This window comes from Phoxinus phoxinus, assembly GCF_949152265.1.
Source record: "Phoxinus phoxinus genome assembly, chromosome: 16".
Lineage (NCBI taxonomy): Eukaryota > Metazoa > Chordata > Actinopteri > Cypriniformes > Leuciscidae > Phoxinus > Phoxinus phoxinus.
Window position 1 is genome coordinate 19,581,173 of NC_136891.1, and position 22,709 is coordinate 19,603,881.

A 22,709-nucleotide genomic window follows, 5' to 3' on the forward strand; every position below is an offset into this window, starting at 1 on the left:
ACATTGGACACTGATTGGACCAGACGGGCTAGTCTTCACTCCCCACGTGCATCAATGAGCCTTGGGCATCTGGGTTCACCATTGTCCTTCCTTGCACCACTTTTGGCAAGTACTAACTAATGCATACTGGGAACACCCTACAAGACTTAAAGTCATCCTGAAGTCAATCATTTTTATCCCTTAAAACTCATCTTTGACCACCAAAACAACATTTTAATGTTTTTTTTTTTCTTGGAAAACAATTTTTTATGTCTTAAAATAGCTTGAATGTAACTCTACACCCTTGCCCGATTTAGTATACAAGGTTCTATGAATATGCAAAAGAGCCCCGCCTTCACTCACTCACACCAGCTCAGAGATCCACTCGTTGACGAACACACGTTGACCTGAAGGTAGTTTGTGACGTCAGAAACCCCAGCGATTTCAAACCCCATCGGTTCACTGCAGTTTTACAGAGAAGATACTCAATGGTGTTGACATGAATTTGTACATGGTTTGTTTTAAAGCATATTAAAAACACCGCATTGTAACAACATTAAAAGCTTTTTCACCGCGGGGGGGGGACTTTTAACGTTTTGGAGATGCTCTGACCCAGTTGTCTAGCGATCACTTTTTTTGGCCCTTGTAAAAGTCAATCTTTTCACGTGCCTATTTTTCCTGCTTGTAAGGCCTGCTACAGACTGTGCGACTTCGACAATCCTATAAGATCATTACAAATCACACGACGTGGATATAATAAACTTGGGTACGACATGTATGTAGTAGACTGTACGCTGATGACACCTATTGAATCGTAGGCTACGACTCAAGTTACTATAGAAGAATAAACATCATTAGCATGCGCTAATGGTAAACAATTAGAGCAAGATTAATCACACTTTGGCAATTGTGGCTTTTATGTGCGCTGAAAAAAAGCGAAAAGCAAAAGGGGAGAATATGGACAAGGTCATTGAAAGAGGACAACTTGGCATGTCAATTGTAAATGGAGCTTGAGGTAAGTCATTTTAAGTTTAAGCGGCGTCGCATCGATCAATACGCCATTTCCTGTTGCATTTTCATTCGCTAGTCAGGTCGTCGGTCGTATCAGCAAACACACTGGGAGATGATCATGCAAAATGTATGACCCTGTCTGAAAATTATCTCAGGCTATCTTTAGTCGCAAGACCTCTCTCACTGTACGATGTAAGACCACCGTTTAGGAGAGACAGCCACAGAAATCGCCACAATTGGTCATCGTTCAACTGGGACAAGCCCAAAATCATACAATGTGTACCAGGCATTACACAAACACTTCTAACACATGAAATTCTGACTGTTCACTTGTATCAATATAATTGTATCAGTTGTATCAATCCCACCCCTTGTAACAATATAATCAGTTATTCACTTCACCTGTCAGTGGTTTTAATGTTGTGATGTTTCAGTGTATACTGACATATATCTTGGGATGCTTTTTCTTCTGTCATTCTATACATGACTGGTTCATTCAGCCAGGAGCTTGTTTGTATCGGTTGAAACTCAGGCAAGGTTTGTAAGCCACTTCCCCACACTATTCTCATGTTAATCCGTATCATTTTTAAACCTTGTGGATATAGGCCTACTTGTTTATTCCAAAACAAAATGAGTTTCTCTGGTAATTGATAGCATGACAGTGGTACAGTCAATGATTTCTTTAACACAAGAAAATTCAATAAATGCTTAAGGGAAAAAAAGATTTTTATTATCTGCCTAAAAAAAAACGCAAACACAATGGCTGTGCACAGCAAGTCCTTTGCCAATCAACTATTAACCAAACTAAGGCACATATGGGAAACTATGATACTAACAATGTCCATCAATCAATGCACTGAATTCAGTCAAAGATGCCAGAAACGCATCTGAATAAAAGGACTGCCAAGGATGATTTTTGGGGACATTTTCCCCATGTTGCTAAGCAAATAATATGAATTCGGCAACACACCAACTAAAAAGCAAAGCCAGAGGCATGTAAAGACATAACATAGAGAGGAAAAAAGGGGTTCCCTAAAGATATTACAGAATAAATCATATTTACAACCAAGAATTCATAATTCAGAAAGGTGTTTGGAATGTAAGTGGTGATGTGAATGAATTTAAAGGGATAGTTCATCCAAACAGAAAGTCCTGGCATTATTTATTCACTCTCATGTCATTCCAAAGCCTGTATGACTTTTGTTTCCAATGAACACAGAGATCTTTACCTCTTGTCAGATATTTTTTATACAAAAAACATTTATATTGACCAGAATGAGAATTAAAAAATAATAATAATTCATACTACTATATTCCATGTCTTCTGAAACCAAACAAATGCTTAGTGTGAGGAACTTTAAAGATGAAATCAGCTCTAAAATCAATTGAATTCTGCCTGTGCGATCTGTCTGACTTCAGAAGACTTAGAAAAGACCAAGTCATGGACAATAAGTCTACTTTTATAGTGGGGTTTTTTTTGTCCTTTTTGCAGAAAGACAACCAATTGTCACTGCATGGAAAAATATCCATGAAGATTTGACGAAATTCACATATTTAGAACAACATGAGGGTGATTTTGAGGTGAACTATCCCTTTAATTTGAATAAGTGGAGAGGAAGTCTCACCGAATGGTGACACCCTGAACCCAAGCGGAAGTCTGTTGTAGTTCACGGTCTCCCTGACACTTAAATTCCTTCAGTGTTCAACTTGGCAGCTGAAATGTCTGTATCTTCCTGTGAAACCTGCATCAGAATACATATAAACCTGGTACAGATGGCATATGCTGTATACAGGCACATGTATCATGGGTGTAAAGAACTGCTTTCATCACTTCTCATCTCATCCACGCCCCTCTGTTCATTCCTGCCACGGGCGGCATGGCGTGGGGGGGCAGCGGCACCTGAGGTTGGCCGGGCGGGACGGGCGGAGGAGGGTACCCAGTGGGGGGGAGGCCCATGCCCGGAGGGGGCCCACTGTGCCCTGGTGGCATGCGTGGGGGTGGTGGGGGGTAGCTGGGGTTGTAGCCTGGAGGAGGGTAAGATGGGGTGGGCGGGGGCAGATTGGGAGGAGGGTAGGTGGTCGGGGGAGGGCCTGGAGGCGGGGGGTTTTGGTGTGAATAGACGTGCGGGTGGTAAGGGAGTCCGTATGAAGGAGGCATGGGCGCGTAAGAGGGCCCTTCGGTCTTCATCATGGACTGCAGGCTCTGAAACCCCTCCCCGGACATGTACGAGCTGGACGTGGACATTCCCATGATGTAGCTGGAGGGCGGAGGGGGGGGAGGGCGGTGAGGCAGAGGGGGCGGGGCCCCGTGGGGCAGGGGAGGAGCCGGCCCCTGTGCTGGGTCCATTTCAGTGGGTGTGGCTGGTTCTGCTTCAGCAGGAGGCGCTGGGATGGCAGAGGGAGCCTTGCGATCTGTGTGTGGGCAGACAAGCTTTTAGCATCATTGATACACTAATGAATAGAGTCCTTTATGAAAAATCTATAAAAATTACAATTGTGATTTAAAATGTAATACAAAAAAACAATATTTATAATAATTAAAGGAGAACTCCAGCGCAAAATGAACCTTTGGTCTAATTACACATTGTTACCTAGTCAACCGTTATCTGAGATTTGTTTTCATGATTATCGAATGTAAATAGTTTTATCTCTAAAAACAGTTTAGCCTATAACGCTAGTATAACGCTAGTATATTGGGCATAGTGTAATGACAAATAAAAATCACTTGTTAATACCACTAACAAGGCTCAAAATAGCCCCACACTAACACGGTAGCATAATGAGGGTCCCTACCTTCAAACCGAAGCATTGAGAACTTTGACAGTGTCCAGACAGTTATTTTATATTTTATACATACAGTCAACTTCACGTATACAAGCAGAAGCCATCTTTGAAAAACAGACTCGATCAGTCAATCAACGAAACGCCGATCTAAATGCGCTGGACCATATGAGATTCTACACAGTTCAGCGCATTTGGATCGGCGTTTCGTTGATCAAAGGTTCATTTTGCGCTGGAGTTCTCCTTTAATACTATTTGATTTGCAACCTTAAATATACAATACTAATATTAAGGGCCTTAATTTTCACGGGAATTGCGTTTTTGAGGTTTGCACAGAGAAAACGGATAATCGTTTGCATCTTCAAGCCTATTTCGGGGAGTGCGTTCTTGAGACACCAGCCACTTTTTGTGTGGATGGGTGGCCGGAGCGTGTTGTGGGTTTTGTGTTGGAACGGTGTCGTGTTAGCGGTCCCTGAGTTACTGACTAATGATCTTCGCAATTTCACTGTTACGCTAAATTCTGTTATCAATGTAAAGCTGCTTTGAAACAATCCATACTGTAATGAAGGTGACTTGACGACTTAATTTCTTCTTTTTTTATATGAAAGTCTTGTCAATTATTTAGCCAAAATTTGTGACAACGATGACACTTGGCAATCTGATTGTTCTTTATTATTATTGCTACTTTCCCCAGCCAACGGCTTGGGAAAGTAGCTTGAAACTTCTTGGGGGCTTCTTAAATATAAGTCAAATTCAGCGACAATGGTGTTATTTAAATCTAATTGTTTTCTTTTATCGTTGTCACTCTCCTTAATATTCTCTTTTGTTGATATGCGTTTCTAATTACCAGTTTGGGAAGATGGAAGGAGCATGTTGCATTCCCAAACACAAGTTAAAGCAACCCAAACATAGACAGACATAAATCCTGTAGCAGATCTAGGCAGGTGGAGCTGGGGGAGGTTTCAGAGGAACTCTGATAGAGCACTGCAGGACCAGTGTTGCTAGTTGCTAGATTATTTAAATGTTGAGCAAGCAATCTCATTGGCTGCAGGATCAGCAGAGGCCAATCTTTAGCTATGTGGTAATGATGTGATTACTTGCTTATTTCTTAAAACTCATTAAGTGTTTGATTAAACTTTTGAACAGTAGTGCATGTATGTGTGTGTGTTTGTATATGCATTACTAAAAGCAGTTTGTCTGAAGTACCAGGATGTAGAGTAATCTATTATGTAGCATCAAGATAATTTAAAAAATTTAATATTACCCCATTGGGCAAATCCCATAAATGTTATGTAAACGAATCAGATTACTTTGTATTTTGGTTTATGATGAGTAATGAACATGTATCCAAAGATTTATTCTGCTGCTTATTTCAAACTCCAGAAAGCCTCACCTGGGGGTTGGGACACAGGAAGAGGGGGCATCGGACTCTCCAGGCGGGGTATCTTAGACCCAACTTGTTCTGAAACAAAGACAAAGATAAATGAACACTTAATAATGGTAATTCACCATCTCACAATAGACATTCATTATCATGACACAATAAAATATACAGTGATTTACCTGCTGGGGCTTTAGGTTCATCTTTAGGAGAGACCTACAAAACAAAAGAAGTTGTATATAAACATTTACATTGCATTACATTGCTGAGACTTTGTTTCATATCGTAACAAATAAAGCACATTTCATTTTCAGCCAAATATTTGTTTTATTTTGACACAGATCTGCCCTGAGTTTCAAAATTGTTAATTGCAGTGCTATACAGTTTCTGTAAAAGCCACAATTTAATGTGATTCCCACTTTTAAAAATTAAATCAGTTTTAGCCAAATTCCCAGGAAAGAACTACACTACCCATAATCCTGAAGGAGACAGCACCTTAGACCCACCAATTAAGAGTCAGGAATGAACGGCTGTGTGCCAGGGAAGGGACTGGAATGAATTTGGGACACAAATTTGTGTTTTCCTAAGTATATCAGCTGACTGTAAATGCTTGACTTACATGTTGGCGTTTAATCTTGGCGGGCGGGCTGGCCTGGGGGGAGTTTTTCTTGGAGGGGGGTTGAGCGGGAGGGTTCGGCACACCTGATTGGCTGGGCTGGGCCGCAGGGGGGGGTGGGGGTTTCTCCTTGTCCTGCATCTGAGGCTGCTGGGGGATCGGCTGCTTACCCTGCGAGTACAAATCCAGAATCTGGTGGCAGATGTCTGTAAAACACAAGAAAAGAGTGTTGAGATGAAGAAACACTGGAAGTGAGCAGTACATCATGATGACAAACTAACTGCTAGGGTTAATATTCCTACACTACCACTCAAAAGTTTTGGATCGGTAAGATTTTTAATGTTTTTAAAAGAAGTCTCTTCTGTCTGCTCACCAAGGCTGCATTTGTTTGATAAAAAAAATATTGCTAAATATTATGACAATTTAAAATTCTATTTTAATATATTTTCAAATGTAATTTATTATTGTGAAATTATTCAAAGCTAAATTTTCAGCATCATTACTCCAGTGTCACATGATCCTGCAGAAATCATTATAATATGATGATTTGCTGCTCAAGAAACATTCATCATTATTATCAATGTTGAAAACAGTTGTATAATTTTTTTTTCAGGATTCTTTGATGAATAGAACGTTCAAAAGAACAGCATTAATCTGAAATAGAATCGTTTGTAACATTATAAATGTATTTACTATAAAATTTGATCAATTCAATTTACCCTCGAGGAATAAAAGTATTGATTTCTTCCCCCCAAAAAATAAAATAAAGATTCTTACTGATCCCAAACTTTTGAACAGTGGTGTTTAATGTTACAAAAGCTTTTCATTTCAGAGAAATGCTGTTCTTTTGAACTTTCTATTCATCAAAGAATCCTTGAAATAAAAATGTAAATAACTGTTTTCAACATTAATAATAATGAGAAATGTTTCTTGAGCATCAAATCATCATATTAGAATGATTTCTGAAGGATCATGTGACACTGAAGACTGGAGTAATGATGCTGAAAATTCAGCTTTGATCACAGGAAAGTACACTTTACTGTATATTAACATAGAAAACAGCGGTTTAAAATGGTAATAATATTTCACAATAATACTTTTTTTGTGTATTTACAAATAAATGCAGCCTTGGTGAGCATAAGATACTTTTTTAAAAAACATTACAAATCTTACTGATCCAAACCTTTTGACTGGTAGTATACGGTAATTGATTATTATGACAGAGAGTTTGTCAAAGCCAGTCTCTCACCCTCCAGCAGCTCCACTGGCACGTCCTGGACAAACTGCTCCCACCAGCGGCGGGACGACTGCTTAGACGTCCACTCCTGAATGTCAAACTTACACAGCCGGCCGGCGAGGTACATGACGGCCACTGCTATGATCTCAGGCTCCCACTGAAGGGACAGCATCGTGCAGAGACTGGAACGTGCGACACACAAACATGTTATTATTACTGTGCAAGCAGAAAACTGTCATCACCCAAATGTGCGTAAGAGTGCTCGAGTGTGCGTAGATTTTGTTCTTAGCTAAGAACAAATCCAAGATAAAGAAAAGATTGGTGAATGTCAGAATCTTCGTAAAAAGTGCGTAAGTGGGGTTTAAGAACAAATTTCTTCATAAGAACGGTTGGTGAATGAGGCCCAATGTAATTGATAATAGTTCCCTCACTGTTGTAAACGAAGCAACTGTGATCAAAAGACATACAAACTAGAAAAGTTGCAATGTCACAAATTGTGCATCCCTTCACAGCTTCTAACTTTATAGTTTCTAATTTTTCTAATCTTTCTAACCTAAAAATTTACCATTACAAGTCTAAGGGGCTGTTTACACGACACCGCTTTCAACTAAAACCATAAAACTTTATGCGTTTTGGCCGCTCATTTACATGACAACAGCGTTTCGGGTGCCATAAAACGGCAACTTTTGAAAATGGGTTTTTAAGTGCAAGTTTTTGAAAACGGTCTTCACGCAAACAACAAAAACGTGAATCTCTGAAGACGATGACGTCATGCACATGCGTATTACGTGTTCAGTCTATAGTGTTACATCGCCATCTAATGGCCTGGCAGCAGAATACAGCGCTTTTAGTCGTTTGCGCGGATCCGTGTGAATGGTGTTTTGACGATGGTGTCGTCTGTACGTGGAAAACTCAAAGGAAAAACTTCTCAGTTTAAAGCATATCGTTGTCGTGTAAACTAACCCATAGTTCTCCTCTAAGTTCTCCTATTTCTTGCATTGAGCAAGAACATAAATGGCACAAAAAGAAAATCACAATATCTCTTAATGTTCTTTGGACAGGTGCAGTTTTTACCGAGAGACAGTGTATCATTATTTTAGTATCAGTGAGATATTTTTATAGTTTTTTTTTTTCAATTAGATACATTTTTGTATTTTCTGTTTTCATTTTAATTTTAGTTAAAGTTTTAGTAATGTTGCTGTTGTTTAAGTTATTGTTCTATTTTTTTTTTTAAATGTTATTATTTAATTTTTATTCAATGAAAATAAATGTTTCATTCAATGAAAATAAATGTTTATTTCAATTAATTAATTTTCTATTTTGATTTGAAATGTTGATTTGGCAACTAGCTGAAATAAAATAAGTTTAAGCTTTTTAATATTTTATTTTAGTTAACTTTTATTTTATTTCAGGTTTAAAAATATATATATTTATGGTTAATCTTAGTTAACTATAATAACCCTGATATGGATATATGGCAATAGCTGAATGATAAATGGGGACAAAAATATATAATTAATGATACAAATAATGAAAATACCGTTTCATTACTTGTAATAAATAAAGTCAATCCAACCTGTCATTGACAAATGTCCACGCCATCTGCACAAGCTTCTGAACTTTGTTCTTGTCACCTAAAAATGAAACCATCCAATGAGCAACGTCACAAAGCAGCACTATATATATAAAAAACTTGAATTGACTTCTTAAATTCAAAATGAAATTTTAAACTCCGTCTCAAACCTAACAATACCTTTGAGCTGTTTAGCGTAGCGCAGCAGAAACTGGTAGGGGTGTTCAACTTGTAAATCAAACTTGATTGTCTGGAGTAAAATTCTTTCCAAGACCATGACCTCTTCCTGTGGAAACACGAACAACAAGTGATGTTTAAAACAGTGCTGCCGTGATGAGACAGAGTGTGTGTGTGTTGAATGGGTTGCAAACCTTCGGATCATCTCCAAACTGCGCAAACTGTACATCGGTGAGCAGACTGCGAGCCGTTTTGATGATGTCTTTACATTTCTTGGGGGTTTCTTCAACTTTACCAGCCAAGAAGAGACAACAAGCTCCGGTCACCTGTACAGGGAAACGTATATGAATAATCGTGATTCACTTTAGAGTGTTAGTGCTAAGCTTTAACATTCACCGTTTACTCAGCAGACATCCCAAGTCTCCCGGAAGTTCCGGGAGTCTCCCGCATATTGATAGCGGCTCCCTGATGCCCGCAAATTAGATAAAATCTCCCAGAATCTAGAGCGAGCGAGCAAGAGTGATCAGAGAGAGGGAGCGAGAGACCTTGCGTGTGTGAGCGAGTGTGCCTCACGAAGCGTATGTAAGGACCCAACCGATCAATTTTCAGTGCGGGCGACAGTTGACAGTTCTTTCCTGATGAAAAGTCTAGTTGCTATTATTATTATTGCTACTACTATTACTATTCTTACTATTATTATATAATTATATATATTTTCATATCTTCCTCATCCTCCAGTTATTATTTTAACTATTATTATCATTGTCATTATTCTCATCAATATGTTTTTATTGTATTTTATTTTTTTTATTATGTCTGTTGTACATCTCACACACCCAGACACAATAAGTCAATGCTTTTGCATTTTCGCGCAAAAGTTTTTTTTTTCTTCGAGAAACTTTGCGTTCGCTCGCTAAAGCTTTTGAGCTCTTTGTGAGCAAACAAAAAAGGTTTTCGGCTGAACGCAGAAGTTTTTGCGATGGAACGCAAAGTTTCTTGGGCGAACGCAAAACATCATATTTTTTCCCTTCAGGGTCTCCATAGCTCTCTGTGTTTTTGCAAATGAGGTTTATGAAAATTTATTTATTGAGAAATACAATAATTTAGCTTTAACCAAAGACCCATCTTTCCCTCAACCGTACTCGAGATCTACCACTACTATTGTGGTAATAAACGGTGGTCAGTATATTCAAATAAATGTAGTCTATCGCCTACATTGCATTGCAAAGGAATCTTAATGGGTGTGCTGTATATACAACCATTTTTAATTCAGAAAAATTATAAAATCACTGTAACACAGTCTCAAGTGCCTTTTTGCTTTATCACTACAAAATCTGAACAAACATTCCTAGAATCCTGTAACACCTGCCAAACATAATATATATATATATATTTATTTTTTAAAATATACATAAAATAGCAATGACCAGATTATCAAAGCATGTTGTACTTACATATCTAGGGAACTGCTTGAAAGAATGAAACATGTAAAAACGATGAAAGTATGTTATTCCAGTCGCCAGAGTGTCATAATGTCTTAAAAAATGGGTTAAGGATAATATCAAATTCCTCTCCGTATTTAAAACCCAGCCCTACACAGATGTCAGCAGAGCAAGACGTACTTGCACTAAACTGCATTAAAAAGCTAGAAATGGCAGCATTAAAAGGATACAGTCCCAGACGTGTCCCGACGTCGAATATGAACCGGGCCCCCTCTCGTCTGTACCGGGCTTCTGTGGCCGGGTCCAAGCCGTCCGACTGGGATGGGGTGTGGGCCAGATCCTTCTTGTCCCAGTACCAGCATGGCTTTGTGTGGTCCAGATTTGTGGCAAAACTTCCAAAAGTGGCGTTAGAGTTCTCCTTGCCGTCCTTCATTTGGAAGGAATTGAAGGCTGATGCCAAAATGGACTGTCAGTCCGCCGTTGAACAGCAATAATCTGTACTGCGAAAGACTTAACATATCATTTAGTTAGTTATATAACCTCAAACATGCTTAAAAGACGTAATGAAAATATTATCAATTTGACTATACTGACACTATCAAATGAGAACATAAAAACTCGAACTGAGCTGAATAATAACACTCGTTTTCGGTGAAGCTGCTTTTAAAGTTGTTTCGTAACTTTGCAAAATTGTTATTGAACTGAACTGAATCAACATTAAACTGAATCATGACACTGTTTTCTCCTCTAGATCTGCTTGACAGCTGAAAGTTATTTCATAATTGATGAATTGTTCAGCATTAACACTGTTATTGTTATGGTCTTGTGTGTTATTGTGAAGCTGCTTCGAAACAACCTGCATTGTATTAGAATGCTATATTAAATGCATCTGATGATTGGACTTGACTTTTCACTGTAAATAAAGATTTTGGATTTCAATCACAAAAGCATTATGTATTACCATTATTTTTTTAATGTTTAAACTATTTTTTTCATTACAGGAAAGCTTCTGGACATTAAACTAATTGTTGCAATTTGCATTATTCAATTTAGATTCTGATTAGATTCTTAAAGATTCAGTAGATTAGGATTTTATTATTGTTTTTTTAATTTATTTTTTTACTTTAATAAAGTAAACAAATGCAGCAGTCAGTATTGTTAGTAATAATTTCATACAGTAATAATGTAGTACAGCAACAATATAATAAAGCAGAATTACACTCCAATGACAATAGCACATTCATTTTGCTCTTTAAAATCGAAAGAATAGAAAATCTGTTTCTTGAAAATTCTAAATTATAATAAAATATGCGTCATTTACCATACAAAAAAAAACATACATTATTTATTTAGTTCAATTTGGGGTTGAATGACGTGGAAATACTCTAGTTGACAGGGTTTATAAAATACCATCAATGTCATTGTATTAACATTAGATATCATTGCTGTATTATGGTTATTTAAAGGGAATTCACAATAAACAAGATCAGCTTAGAGTCTGTGTAACATTTAAAGTTTAAAACACTTTTGTTTCGTGTTGACATCAGTGACATCACACACTGAAATCAATTAAATACCAAATCTTTCAGATATCGCTGATCACGTATGATATTATGTTACTAACGTAGCTGAATAATACATGTAAATGTGATGTTTATGAGAAAATAGCTGTTTAATCTCTTATCCCTCAATTAATTTTGACATTAATAGAATTAGAAAGTGGGAGTTCAGCGCTTCTAAAAGCGTGAGCGAGATCAGATCACTTAACGTTACTCATCCTTCATTTTATAAATCAACTATAGCATACAAAATTCATTTATCTTACCGTTGTAATATATGACACGATTGTGATCTCGATGAGGTTGGCAGTTAGGTAAAAATTAATCTTTGTCAGTCTCACATTCACAACATGGAAGCGGCCATTTACTCCGGTCTTCTTCTGACACTTCTCAGCGGCGGCACTAACTGTGCGTCATTAACCCAGAAGGAGCAACATTAGCGCCTTCTGCAGGCCTGGAGGAGAATGCATAAATCTGCTACAGACACTACAAAACAAATCAAATCATCAATTAACAAAAGCTCATTACGCTGCTCCTGGAATTCAAACAACTGTAAAAATGTAATAGATAATAGCATTATCATTATTATAGTTACTAATGTAGGAAGAAGACATTACTACTGTCACTTGTAATGACCTCCTGATATAAGATTCATAACATTCATCGTCACATTGATCCAAACATCCTTCCTTTTCCCTCATATGATCTTCCCCAACCATTACAATTATTATCCATTTTTCAACTTCCCAGTCTCTTTGAGATCGCTGAAACAATTCGTAAGTCAAAGCCTTCCACCTGTCTGTTAGATCCCCTTCCCACTAACTTGGTTAAATCTTGCCTCCCCTCCCTGCTCCCCCTTATCTCCATCATTATACACGCATCTCTTACCACCGGTATTGTTCCTTCACTCTTCAAAACTGCTGCAGTCACTCTGATACTTAAAAAGCCTGGTTCAGATCCAAATACTTTCAATAATTTTCGTCCCATTTCTAATTTTCCCTTCATTTCTAAAATTTTAGAAAAAATAGTTGCTGCTCAACTCCACACTCACCTCACCCACAACTCCCTCTATGAACCTTTTCAGTCTGGATTCCGTCCACTACATAGCACAGAAACTGCACTCCTCAAAATAACTAATGATCTTCTCATTGCAGCTGATTCTGGTCTGTTATCCATCCTGGTTCTCCTTGATCTGAGTGCGGTCTTTGACACAATTTCTCATTCCATCCTCCTCCATAGGTTATCCTCTATTGGCATTGTTAACACTCCTTTACATTGGTTTCAGGCACCAGTTCATCACTATCAAATCCTTCAGTTCCCAGCCATCTCCAGTCACCTCAGGAGTGCCACAGGGCTCTGTCCTGGGGCCCCTCCTCTTCATCACATACATTTTACCACTTGGCAATATTTTCCGTAGATTTAATATTCAATTTCACTGTTTCGCCAACCGCGGATGACACCCAGCTTTACCTTTCCAGTAAACCAAATTCCATATTTCCTCCCTCTTCCCTCATCACTTGCATACAAGAAATAAAATTCTGGCTAAGTTCAAATTTCTTAAAATTGAACACTGATAAAACAGAACTTCTTGTCATTGGCACCAAAAATACACTCTCTAAACTTGATAGTTTTTCTCTCCTTATTGATAATGCAGTTTCCCCCTCCCCTCAGGTCAAGAGTCTGGATGTCATCCTCGACAGTACACTATCTTTTCAATCTCACATTAATAGCATCACACGGTCAGCTTATTTCCATCTCCGTAATATCAACCGTCTCCGCCCCTCCCTTACCACTGACTCTGCTTCCATCCTTGTTCAAAGCCTGGTTACTTTGCGTATTGACTACTGTAATTCTCTTCTTTTTGGTCTCCCTCACAAAACCCTTCATAAGCTCCAGCTGCTTCAGAATTCAGCAGCACGTGTTATAATCAAAACTCCCTTTTCTCACCATATTACTCCTATTCTTCAACAATTACAATTGGCTACCAGTTCAATGCAGAATTGAGTTCAAAATTCTCGTGCTTACTACAAGGCCATCCATAATCTCGCTCCTCCTTACATCTCTGACCTCCTCCATGTTGATACCCTGTCCCGTTCTCTCCGATCCTCTTCTTCCACTCATCTCTCTGTTCCTTCTGTCCGCCTCAGTACCATGGGGAGCAGAGCCTTCTGCCGCTCTGCACCCAAACTGTGGAACTCTCTCCCACCTCACATTAGGAACATAAACTCGCTTACAGAATTCAAATCCTTACTCAAGACTTATCTGTTCAAATTATCTTATTTACTGTGAAACATCCATTGTCCTGTTTACTTGTATTTGTGCTATGTTTTATTTTATTCTCTTGATTCATTTTACATATTCTTTTATATTCATATACATTTTATATATGTAAGAATTCTAATATTCTTACATATTATTTCAATTGAACAACTTGTATATAAACTTAAAAAGTAATATATTAGAAATAATTAGAAGCTGGCCCTCTGCTTTTAAATTTAAGGTAATGAGATATAAAATAAGTAAGAGAATATAAGATCAGAAGGGTCTTGGATACAGCTCCACTATAGACGTTGTACTTTAAACTGTGTTTAATATTGTAACATGTGAGAAGGGTTGAGGCAGAGAATCCAAATGCAAGCACAAAAGTTTATTAACAAAAAACACAGATAAACAGATAATCCATTTAATGTATTATTTTAATAGGTTAATAGATCCTTTAAGAGTTAAATGGAACATGACAGTAATGTTTTATAACCTCCACACCACAAATGCATGCAACGAAATCCCATTTAAGGACATTGTACAGCACGCCTGCTCTCGTAGCTATCAGCAGAGGGCAGTACTGTCTGACAGTTTGCATTGTGCCATGGTCTGCTTCACACTGAACACAAACTGATAAAGACTGAATATTCTGGGGAAAAAGAGGAGAAGAGACTGATATTCTCATGTCAAGTCAAGTCACCTTCATTTATGTAGCGCTTTTAACAATATAGACTGTTTCAAAGCAGCTTTACAGTGATAATGGGAAATTAAAGTAACAGAGATTGTTTTGGCTTTACAGCAGCTCTAGAATAAAGTTATTGTCCAGCTAAAGTTAGTTTTGATTGATTCACTTCCGTTGCAAAGATCATTAGTTATTACCCGTAACCGTTAAAGGATAATTCCGGTAACACCTTGAGTCTATATTTTTTAATGACATTTTCGGACATGCCTATTGACTCCAATGTTAAATGGGTCCATGGCCAATTCTTATATAGTCAAAAACTCGAGAGAGGAACCATTGTCAAAAAAATGTTGTCCACCACTCTTGTTCATCCAAAACAAACTACAATATAGACTCAAGGTGTTAAATACCGGAATTATCCTTTAATGCAATCCGGCCGCTCATTCGCACAAATCAGTGCCTGGTATATATACAGTGCTATGCATAAGTTTAGACACCCATGCTAAAGTTGACTAAAAAGAGGAATAAAAAATCATCTTTTGGAAATTGAACTTAATGCCTTAATTTAAAAAAATAGGAAAAATCCAACCTTTAAGGACACCAATTTTCGTTGTGAATGAATAATGTATCGTAAATAAATAAATGTTCTTCCTTAAAATACAGGGTGCATAAGTTTGGACACCCCTATGTTAAACTCCCATAGAGGCAGGCAGATTTTTATTTTTAAAGGCCAGTTACTATATGGATCCAGGATACTCTGCATCCTGATAAAGTTCCCCTGGCCTTTGGAATTAAAATAGCCCCACATCATCACACACCCTTCACCATACCTGGAGATTGGCATGGTTTTATTTCAGTTAGCCTAACAGCTGGTTTGATTTGCATTGAGAGATGATCTTATGGAAAGTACTCCATGCCAATCTCCAGGTATAGTGAAGAGTATGTGATGATGTGGGGCTATTTTAATTCCAGAGGCCAAGGGAACTTTATCAGGATGCAGAGTATCCTGGATCCATATAGTAACTGGCCTTTAAAAATAAAAATCTGCCTGCCTCTATGGGAGTTTAACATAGGGGTGTCCAAACTTATGCACCCTGTATTTTAAGGAAGAACATTTATTTATTTACGATACATTATTCATTCACAAAGAAAATTGGTGTCCTTAAAGGTTGGATTTTTCCTATTTTTTTAAATTAAGGCATTAAGTTCAATTTCCAAAAGATGATTTTTTATTCCTCTTTTTAGTCAACTTTAGCATGGGTGTCTAAACTTATGCATAGCACTGTATATATATATATGATTTTTTTATCTCTGCGTAAGCTTTAAAAACGCAAACCTGTGAAAACGCTGCCGGTGTGCACATGCGTATTACGTGTTAAGTCTATATGTGCGTTTAAATATGTCCGCAGGCGTGTAGTCTTTCTTTACAAATTGAACTCAACAAATGCCTTGTCTGGCCTTAAAAATGTATAATACATAATTTTTTAATCGCTTCCGCATAGCCACGTGTACTGGAATTATTCCGACAACGTTTCAACTGTGCAGAGGTAAAGGGAAGGGAGGGAGGCCTTCACAGGGGAGAGACTAGTTGACACTTCAGCACTGCGTTGTCGCCGTGTCCAGGCGCAGGTCCTTCATCAGATCCGGATACGGCCTGGATACGGCGGACTGCGGTAAACCTCGGGATAAACAGAGAGACTAATATTAGCATAGACGCAATCCTTCTTATGATGTACCAATCAGGATTTATGGGAAGTGTTCCCGGTCCCGGCTGATCTAAACTATGCAGCCTAACATTGAGTTAGAAGAAGAAGTCTATGTTAGAAGTTAGAAGTCTATGTGTTATGTGTATGCTAGGCCAAAGAGATGTGTTTTTAGTCTTCAGATTTACATCTGACCACTTGTGATCAGCAAAAGAACAAGTAGTTTAATATGAACGTCACAATGTACACCTCCAATAAGTTGTTAGAATATTGCACTACAACATGTTTTATCAAGCAAACTATTCGTATTCCCTATGATTACCTGGTGCCTTGGTTTGTCTATTAGGCAGAAAACTTGAAGTAATTTATTATTTAATCTATCATACCTTCTGTGAAACGTCTTCTGTGAAACACAAAAAAAGATACAAAATAAGATCTCATGGAGAGTGTTTAAACTGTTCTGGACCCCACTGATATTCATTGACATTTTTCCAAATAATTTATTTTATGTTCAACAGAAGAAAGTCATTGTTGGCAAATGTTGGCAAAATGTTCATATTTGAGAGAACTATCCTTTTAAGTTCATTTTATAAACAAAAAAAAATATTGTCTCAGTTTCATTCAAATTACTTTTCAAAGTTGTACACAAATGTATAAGGATCTTGAGATCAAGATGCAAATCAGCACATTTGTCAAGATGTATGATTACTGATTGAAGCTACAGCCATCGTTTTTTATTTCTGTCTTGTTCTGTTTCATTGTTTGCCTTTATGAAATTAATAACTTCAATAGGCATTTCAAAGCTCAAGTGTGTGGCCGGTGTGACAGATTTTTATTTTAAGTCCTACCAATCTGTGCTTTAGCTTTTCCAGATCAATTAGGTTTGGTTAGTTATTCACAGAGTGACAATGAACTTATTCTAAGTTAACATGTTAGCTTGTTTTGCTGAGGTTGGAAGATCATATCTGATTATTGAAATGGCACATCCAACTATATTTTACATGTGATTGTGTTGGTGCTCAGCAAATGCTAAATCAACTGCCTCTTTTAACATTTAAAGACAGCATGAAATGACTATTGCAGAGGTGGGTGATATTGAGGAGAGGGACAGCCTTAGTTTTCTGCTAATTTAGAGATACTGCATAAAAATGCTGGGAAAAAAATCACATTTGAAAAATGTAGACTACATTAAAAATTAGTAGGCTTACTTTAGAGTTTAGATGGATACGTTTTTATTCGCTAAGAAAAAACACACATAAGCTGGTTGTGTCTCAATCAGCTCCCTAGTTCAGTGTTTAGATCAGGGAGTCGGCCATTTTAATGGGCTGTCTCAATTGCAAAATTCTTCCAGTCCACTGAAAGTCCCACAATGCACCTTGAAAACCAGCGAGCGTCAATGCTCACTATGCTCAGGATAGGTGTTTTGTTCAAATACAAACCATCATTTTATTATATTTCAGTAGCTAACATTTATCATTTATATACGGCCGAAATGTTGCACTTATGTAGCAAAGTAGTGCTAATATACTTTAAATAACATTAAATAATAATGCCGGATAATAATTTTGTTGTCCATAAGTACCAGTAGTGATGTTGTACAATGAGGAAATTGTCATGTCGCTGTAAATAGTCATCTTTGTCCCAATGTGTAGTGAGCCAGGTACCTGTTACTGTCCTTACCAGTGTGCCCGAATTAGTGAACACGATATACTGATTCACAACCTGAAGTTAAGGGAGCTGATTGATAGCACCCATTGGCTGCGTCCGAAATCTTTTGAGTAGGTACTTATTTTTAATAGAGTAAAAATGTGTACCAGATGTAATTTGTGCCAACTGCCATTAGAATTTTAAATGTTGAGAAGATGTATGAGTAGGGGTGGATGTGTAGGCTATGCATATTGTATATACATGGGAATGTTATTGTTTTAATAGTGTTTTTTAGAGCTATGAAACGATTAATTGCAATTAATTGCATCCAAAATAAAAGTTTGTGTTTACATAATATATGTGTGTGTACTTTACTGTGTATAATTATTTTGTATAAATACACACACGCATGTATATATTTGAGAAATATTTGCATTTATATACTGCATACATATTTTTATCTAATTTATATAAATATAAATGTTTGTGTATTTATATATACAAAATAATTATACACAGTACACACACATATATGTGACCCTGGATCACAAAACCAGTCACAAGTCGCATAAGTACATTTTTGGCAATGGTGAACAATATATTGTATGGGTCAACATTATAGATTTTTTCTTTTATGCCAAAAATCATTAGGATATTAAGTAAAGATCATGTTCCATGAAGATATTTTGTAAATTTCCTACATATTAAATATATAAAACATTTATTTTTGTGAGTGAATGCAGCACAATCGTGAACATAAATGAACAACTTTAAAAGCGATTTACTCAATGTTTAGATTTTTTTGCACCCTCAGATTCCAGATTTTCAAATAGTTGTATCTCGGCCAAATATTGTCCTACCATTAAACAAAACACACTTCAATGGTAATCTTGTTTATTCAGCTTTCAGATTATGTATAAATCTCAATTTTAAAAAAATGTCCCATGTGACTGGTTTTGTGGTCCAGGGTCACAAACTTTTATTCTGGATGTGATTAATCGCGATTAATCGTTTCACATTTTTTAATGTATATTGTTATGTTGTGTTGGTGTCCTTGTGTGTGGTGTATAGTGAATGCCAAAGACAAATTTCCACTTGTGGACAATAAAGGAACGAAACTAAATTAAACTAAACTAAACTAAACTTCATGACCAATAAAAAAGTACATTCTGTATAGTATGTGTTTGTAGTAGGAATGTAATTGGGACGTACTACATCTGCCATGCTGTTATTCATTATCATGTGATCTACCGGCATCAGTTCACTGCCGTTCATAAATCCTCTCCTGTGGCCTCATGGGATAGTAAAGTGTCCATCATAAGCACACTTCAGAATCTCACCGGAAGTAGATCATCCCGCTGTGAATACGGATATACTTTTGTCACATACTGTTTTTCGTCTACTATAAAGGGAAGTATGCAATTTCGGATGCAGCCATTGTGTCACAGGAACAGAAATTCGAGTTTATATGTAAATTGATTGTGGTATTCAGAATTTTTGCATAAATTCACACCTATTCTCATTGTAGAACATTTTATTTGACCATAAAATACACCTGCAAATGAAAAATCTGTTTTTCTGGAAGACAAAGACAAAAAAAAATTGATTTACAGACACAAGCATGTTGAACTGAAAAACCATCAAACTCACATTATGATTTAATGGGGTTGCAGAATAGATCTGCTCACATATAACTTTGGTTCTTGTTATCATTACAGCAGACAATTAAAATGTATAAAGTTTATCTATTTATTCTACTATTAACTCTCTTCAGTTTCTCTGTTTACTAAAAGGAACAACACTATTCTTTTGTATGAATTTCCACACAGTCAGAAAACAGACCAAGATTTCAGCTCTGCCTTTTCAGTTAATATTAAAATAGACCTTGAATAGTGACTTGAATATGTAAGACCGGCTGCTAGGCAACCATTCATTAGCACAACTAAAGCAAGTTTTTACTTAAGTAATTAATAATGATCAGGTAATTTAGTGATTATGTTATCATTACGTGCTGTCCTCTGAAGAAACCGAATAAAAACAGCCAAAACATACCTCTATAATGTTGGTTAAAATGTGCGCTTATCAAACACTTATGAAAACATAAGTAGCTTTTATACATTTGTGTTCTTCAAACATACACTGTGGGCCTAAATTAGAGAGTCGTTTATGTCATCATATCCGCCAACACAATTACTTACGCTGGCTATAAAGTTGGGTCCTCTTGTAAACAAGAAAATTAAGAAGAGCTTAAAGACTGCTCCAGTGCCGTCAGAGACCCAGTGGAATATAACCGCTGCGGTGTGATTATTAAAATGAGAATCTAATGATTTGCCTCTGCCAAGGTCAGGCGAGGCTTAATTAGGAAAAATGCAATCAGCGACACCGTGCCTTGTTCTAAATGCAGTTTGGGCCTGTGCCAGCTTCAGCTCAAGACACGTTTCGGGAAGAAAGGACGGTTGCCATCTTGTACTGCTGCTGGTCGAAATGAAGCCACATCACAAGAACATTACATTCAATACATCAACCTCTTACATTACTAAATTCAAAATGTATTTTCAAACCCGTATCAATGAGTCTTCCATGGAACACAATAAAAGTAACTATTTTGTTTACATTAACAAATTGGATGGCAATATAATTTTTTTTGTACATTGTTTGTGATACAGAATTTTTGCAAAAATTCACACCAAGTTGCTACCAGTTTAATTTTTTTTTTTACAGTGAATTTCTCACTTTTTTGTGTATCAAGCATTGTGAACCTGCTGAACAGTATTAATTAGATGTCACTTTGTGAAGAAACACTATAGGCTGAACAACGAAAGTCATAGTTTTCACTAATTCGAATTTATTTAGTTTACACGGAAACAATAACGGTATCATTTTCCAAAACGTGCACTTTGAAACCCCATTTCAAAAGTTTGCGTTTTCAGGCCCCCAAAACACTGTTGTCGTGTAAATAATCGGCTACAACGCATAAAAAGTAAACAGCCCCTAAGATGGGTCTAGGGTTTAAGACCTGGAGTCATAGCCATTTAAACTCGACTTTTTCGATTCAAACTGCCATGACAAGATCTCATTTTGAAACCTGGCGTGTCTGTTCGCATACATAATGCACAATTCCATCATAAATAGTAATAGTAAAACTAATAGCTATAACATGGCTGTTTCCAGTCAATTCAAAATAAATCAGTCCATCATTTGCTTGACCCATGAAAGCGTAAGACTATCATTTACTTCTTTGCATTAGAATGTGTTGCTTTCATATTGTGGAGAAACCGCTTGCAGTGTCACAGCATCACTCTGGAGCTAAGCCTGACTGCCTGAGTGGGTTTTTTTTTGTCTGACCCAGTTTCTGTGCTTGAGCTGATGCCACTGCTGCCGGGGGAGGTCCTTTCACATCCAGCTCACGCTGAACGGGCCGAGCCATCCCCAGAGTAGGCCTAGCTCTCCACCATACACACATCTACCCATTAAGAGGTGTCATTTCGCAGATATAGCAGTTTAAGCAATATTACAGCAAGTTGTTGCTTGAGGGAGAAGCCTCAAGCATGTATTGTTAATGGTGAGATACAAATATGCAGGTAACAGAACCTAGCAGCCGGTGCTGTTTAAATAAAAACACCATAAAACGACATTTACAACAGTATAAAATAGTGATAGCACTATATAATGTTTTTTTTCTGTGCATGGAACGCTACATCCTGTGATTCAGTCAATATCTGATGTGTTGGGCTGAAGAGAAATGGATGGAGACCAATTGCAGGGTGCTTCACAAAACCTGGCATGGAGTTGCTGTTATCTAGAACAGGGGAGCTGATTGTTGATTTAATGTTAATGTCTGTGTCAGAAATCAGATTTTCACTACCTTTCCAGCAGTACCATATAGCAACCCAGTCTCACGGCAGTTCGTGATATGGTCACGTAATTTAATCTATTGATTCGTGAAACGGGCACGTTTATTTCGTTATTTTCGTAATTCCAGCACGTTTTTTAAAACGAATGTATTTCAATGGGAAGCATCTTTCGTGATCAAAGCACGATTCTATCTCCCTATCGGGCTGCAGTAGAGAAGCTGTTTAATCAACATTTATTCACGAGACCTTATCATCGTTTATGTATTTATTTTAATTATATTATTTCGTTCTTATTGCCAGGGAAGCTGGATTGCTTTGCTGTTTATTGATATTTAAAATATATATTTTATTAGTAGGAAATCGCGCTGAAGAAGTCTCATTCCGAACACCTCGCGATATTTGGCATCAGTTCACGTGTGCCAGATGTTGGTAAGTAGTCGTAAATACGCTGTCCTAATAATGTTTGAAATAATGTATTTTCTGTGTGTCGAAATTAATCAGATTAGCTCAAGTTCAGTCACTGCATTATATCTGTCATCTCAACGGAGGCTTTGCGTTTCATTGCTTTCTATGAAAATGGTTTCTATGGTGATTAAACACTGTCTGTCACGTGATATGCTATACAGTAGGCCTTGAGTAAACCTTCAATCAGTTAATCATATTCATATCAGGTTTTTAAGTTGTACAATTAGTTCCAAAGTTGTATGTGTAGTAGAAGCACAGTAAAAACAACACCATGCTTTTACCACAGTAACATTAGTTTTACTGTGATAAGTGTAGTAAAAAGACAGTAATCACACAACTT

The 22,709-nt window shown here is 37.2% G+C and overlaps 1 protein-coding gene across 1 annotated transcript; it reads right to left on the reverse strand.

Annotated features, from left to right (window-relative positions):
• Positions 1–1,698: 1,698 nt before the first annotated feature.
• ccnk (cyclin K) lies at positions 1,699–12,201 on the reverse strand. The gene is made up of 11 exons (XM_079639290.1): positions 12,023–12,201; positions 10,428–10,707; positions 10,210–10,291; positions 8,950–9,081; positions 8,759–8,864; positions 8,582–8,639; positions 7,018–7,187; positions 5,772–5,974; positions 5,335–5,368; positions 5,165–5,233; positions 1,699–3,402 (listed from the first exon to the last, which is right to left on the reverse strand). The coding sequence occupies exons 2-11, from the start codon at positions 10,628–10,630 to the stop codon at positions 2,825–2,827; spliced, it is 1,635 nt and encodes a 544-aa protein (XP_079495416.1). The 5' UTR covers positions 10,631–10,707; positions 12,023–12,201; the 3' UTR covers positions 1,699–2,824.
• Between the last annotated feature and the right edge of the window lie 10,508 nt (positions 12,202–22,709).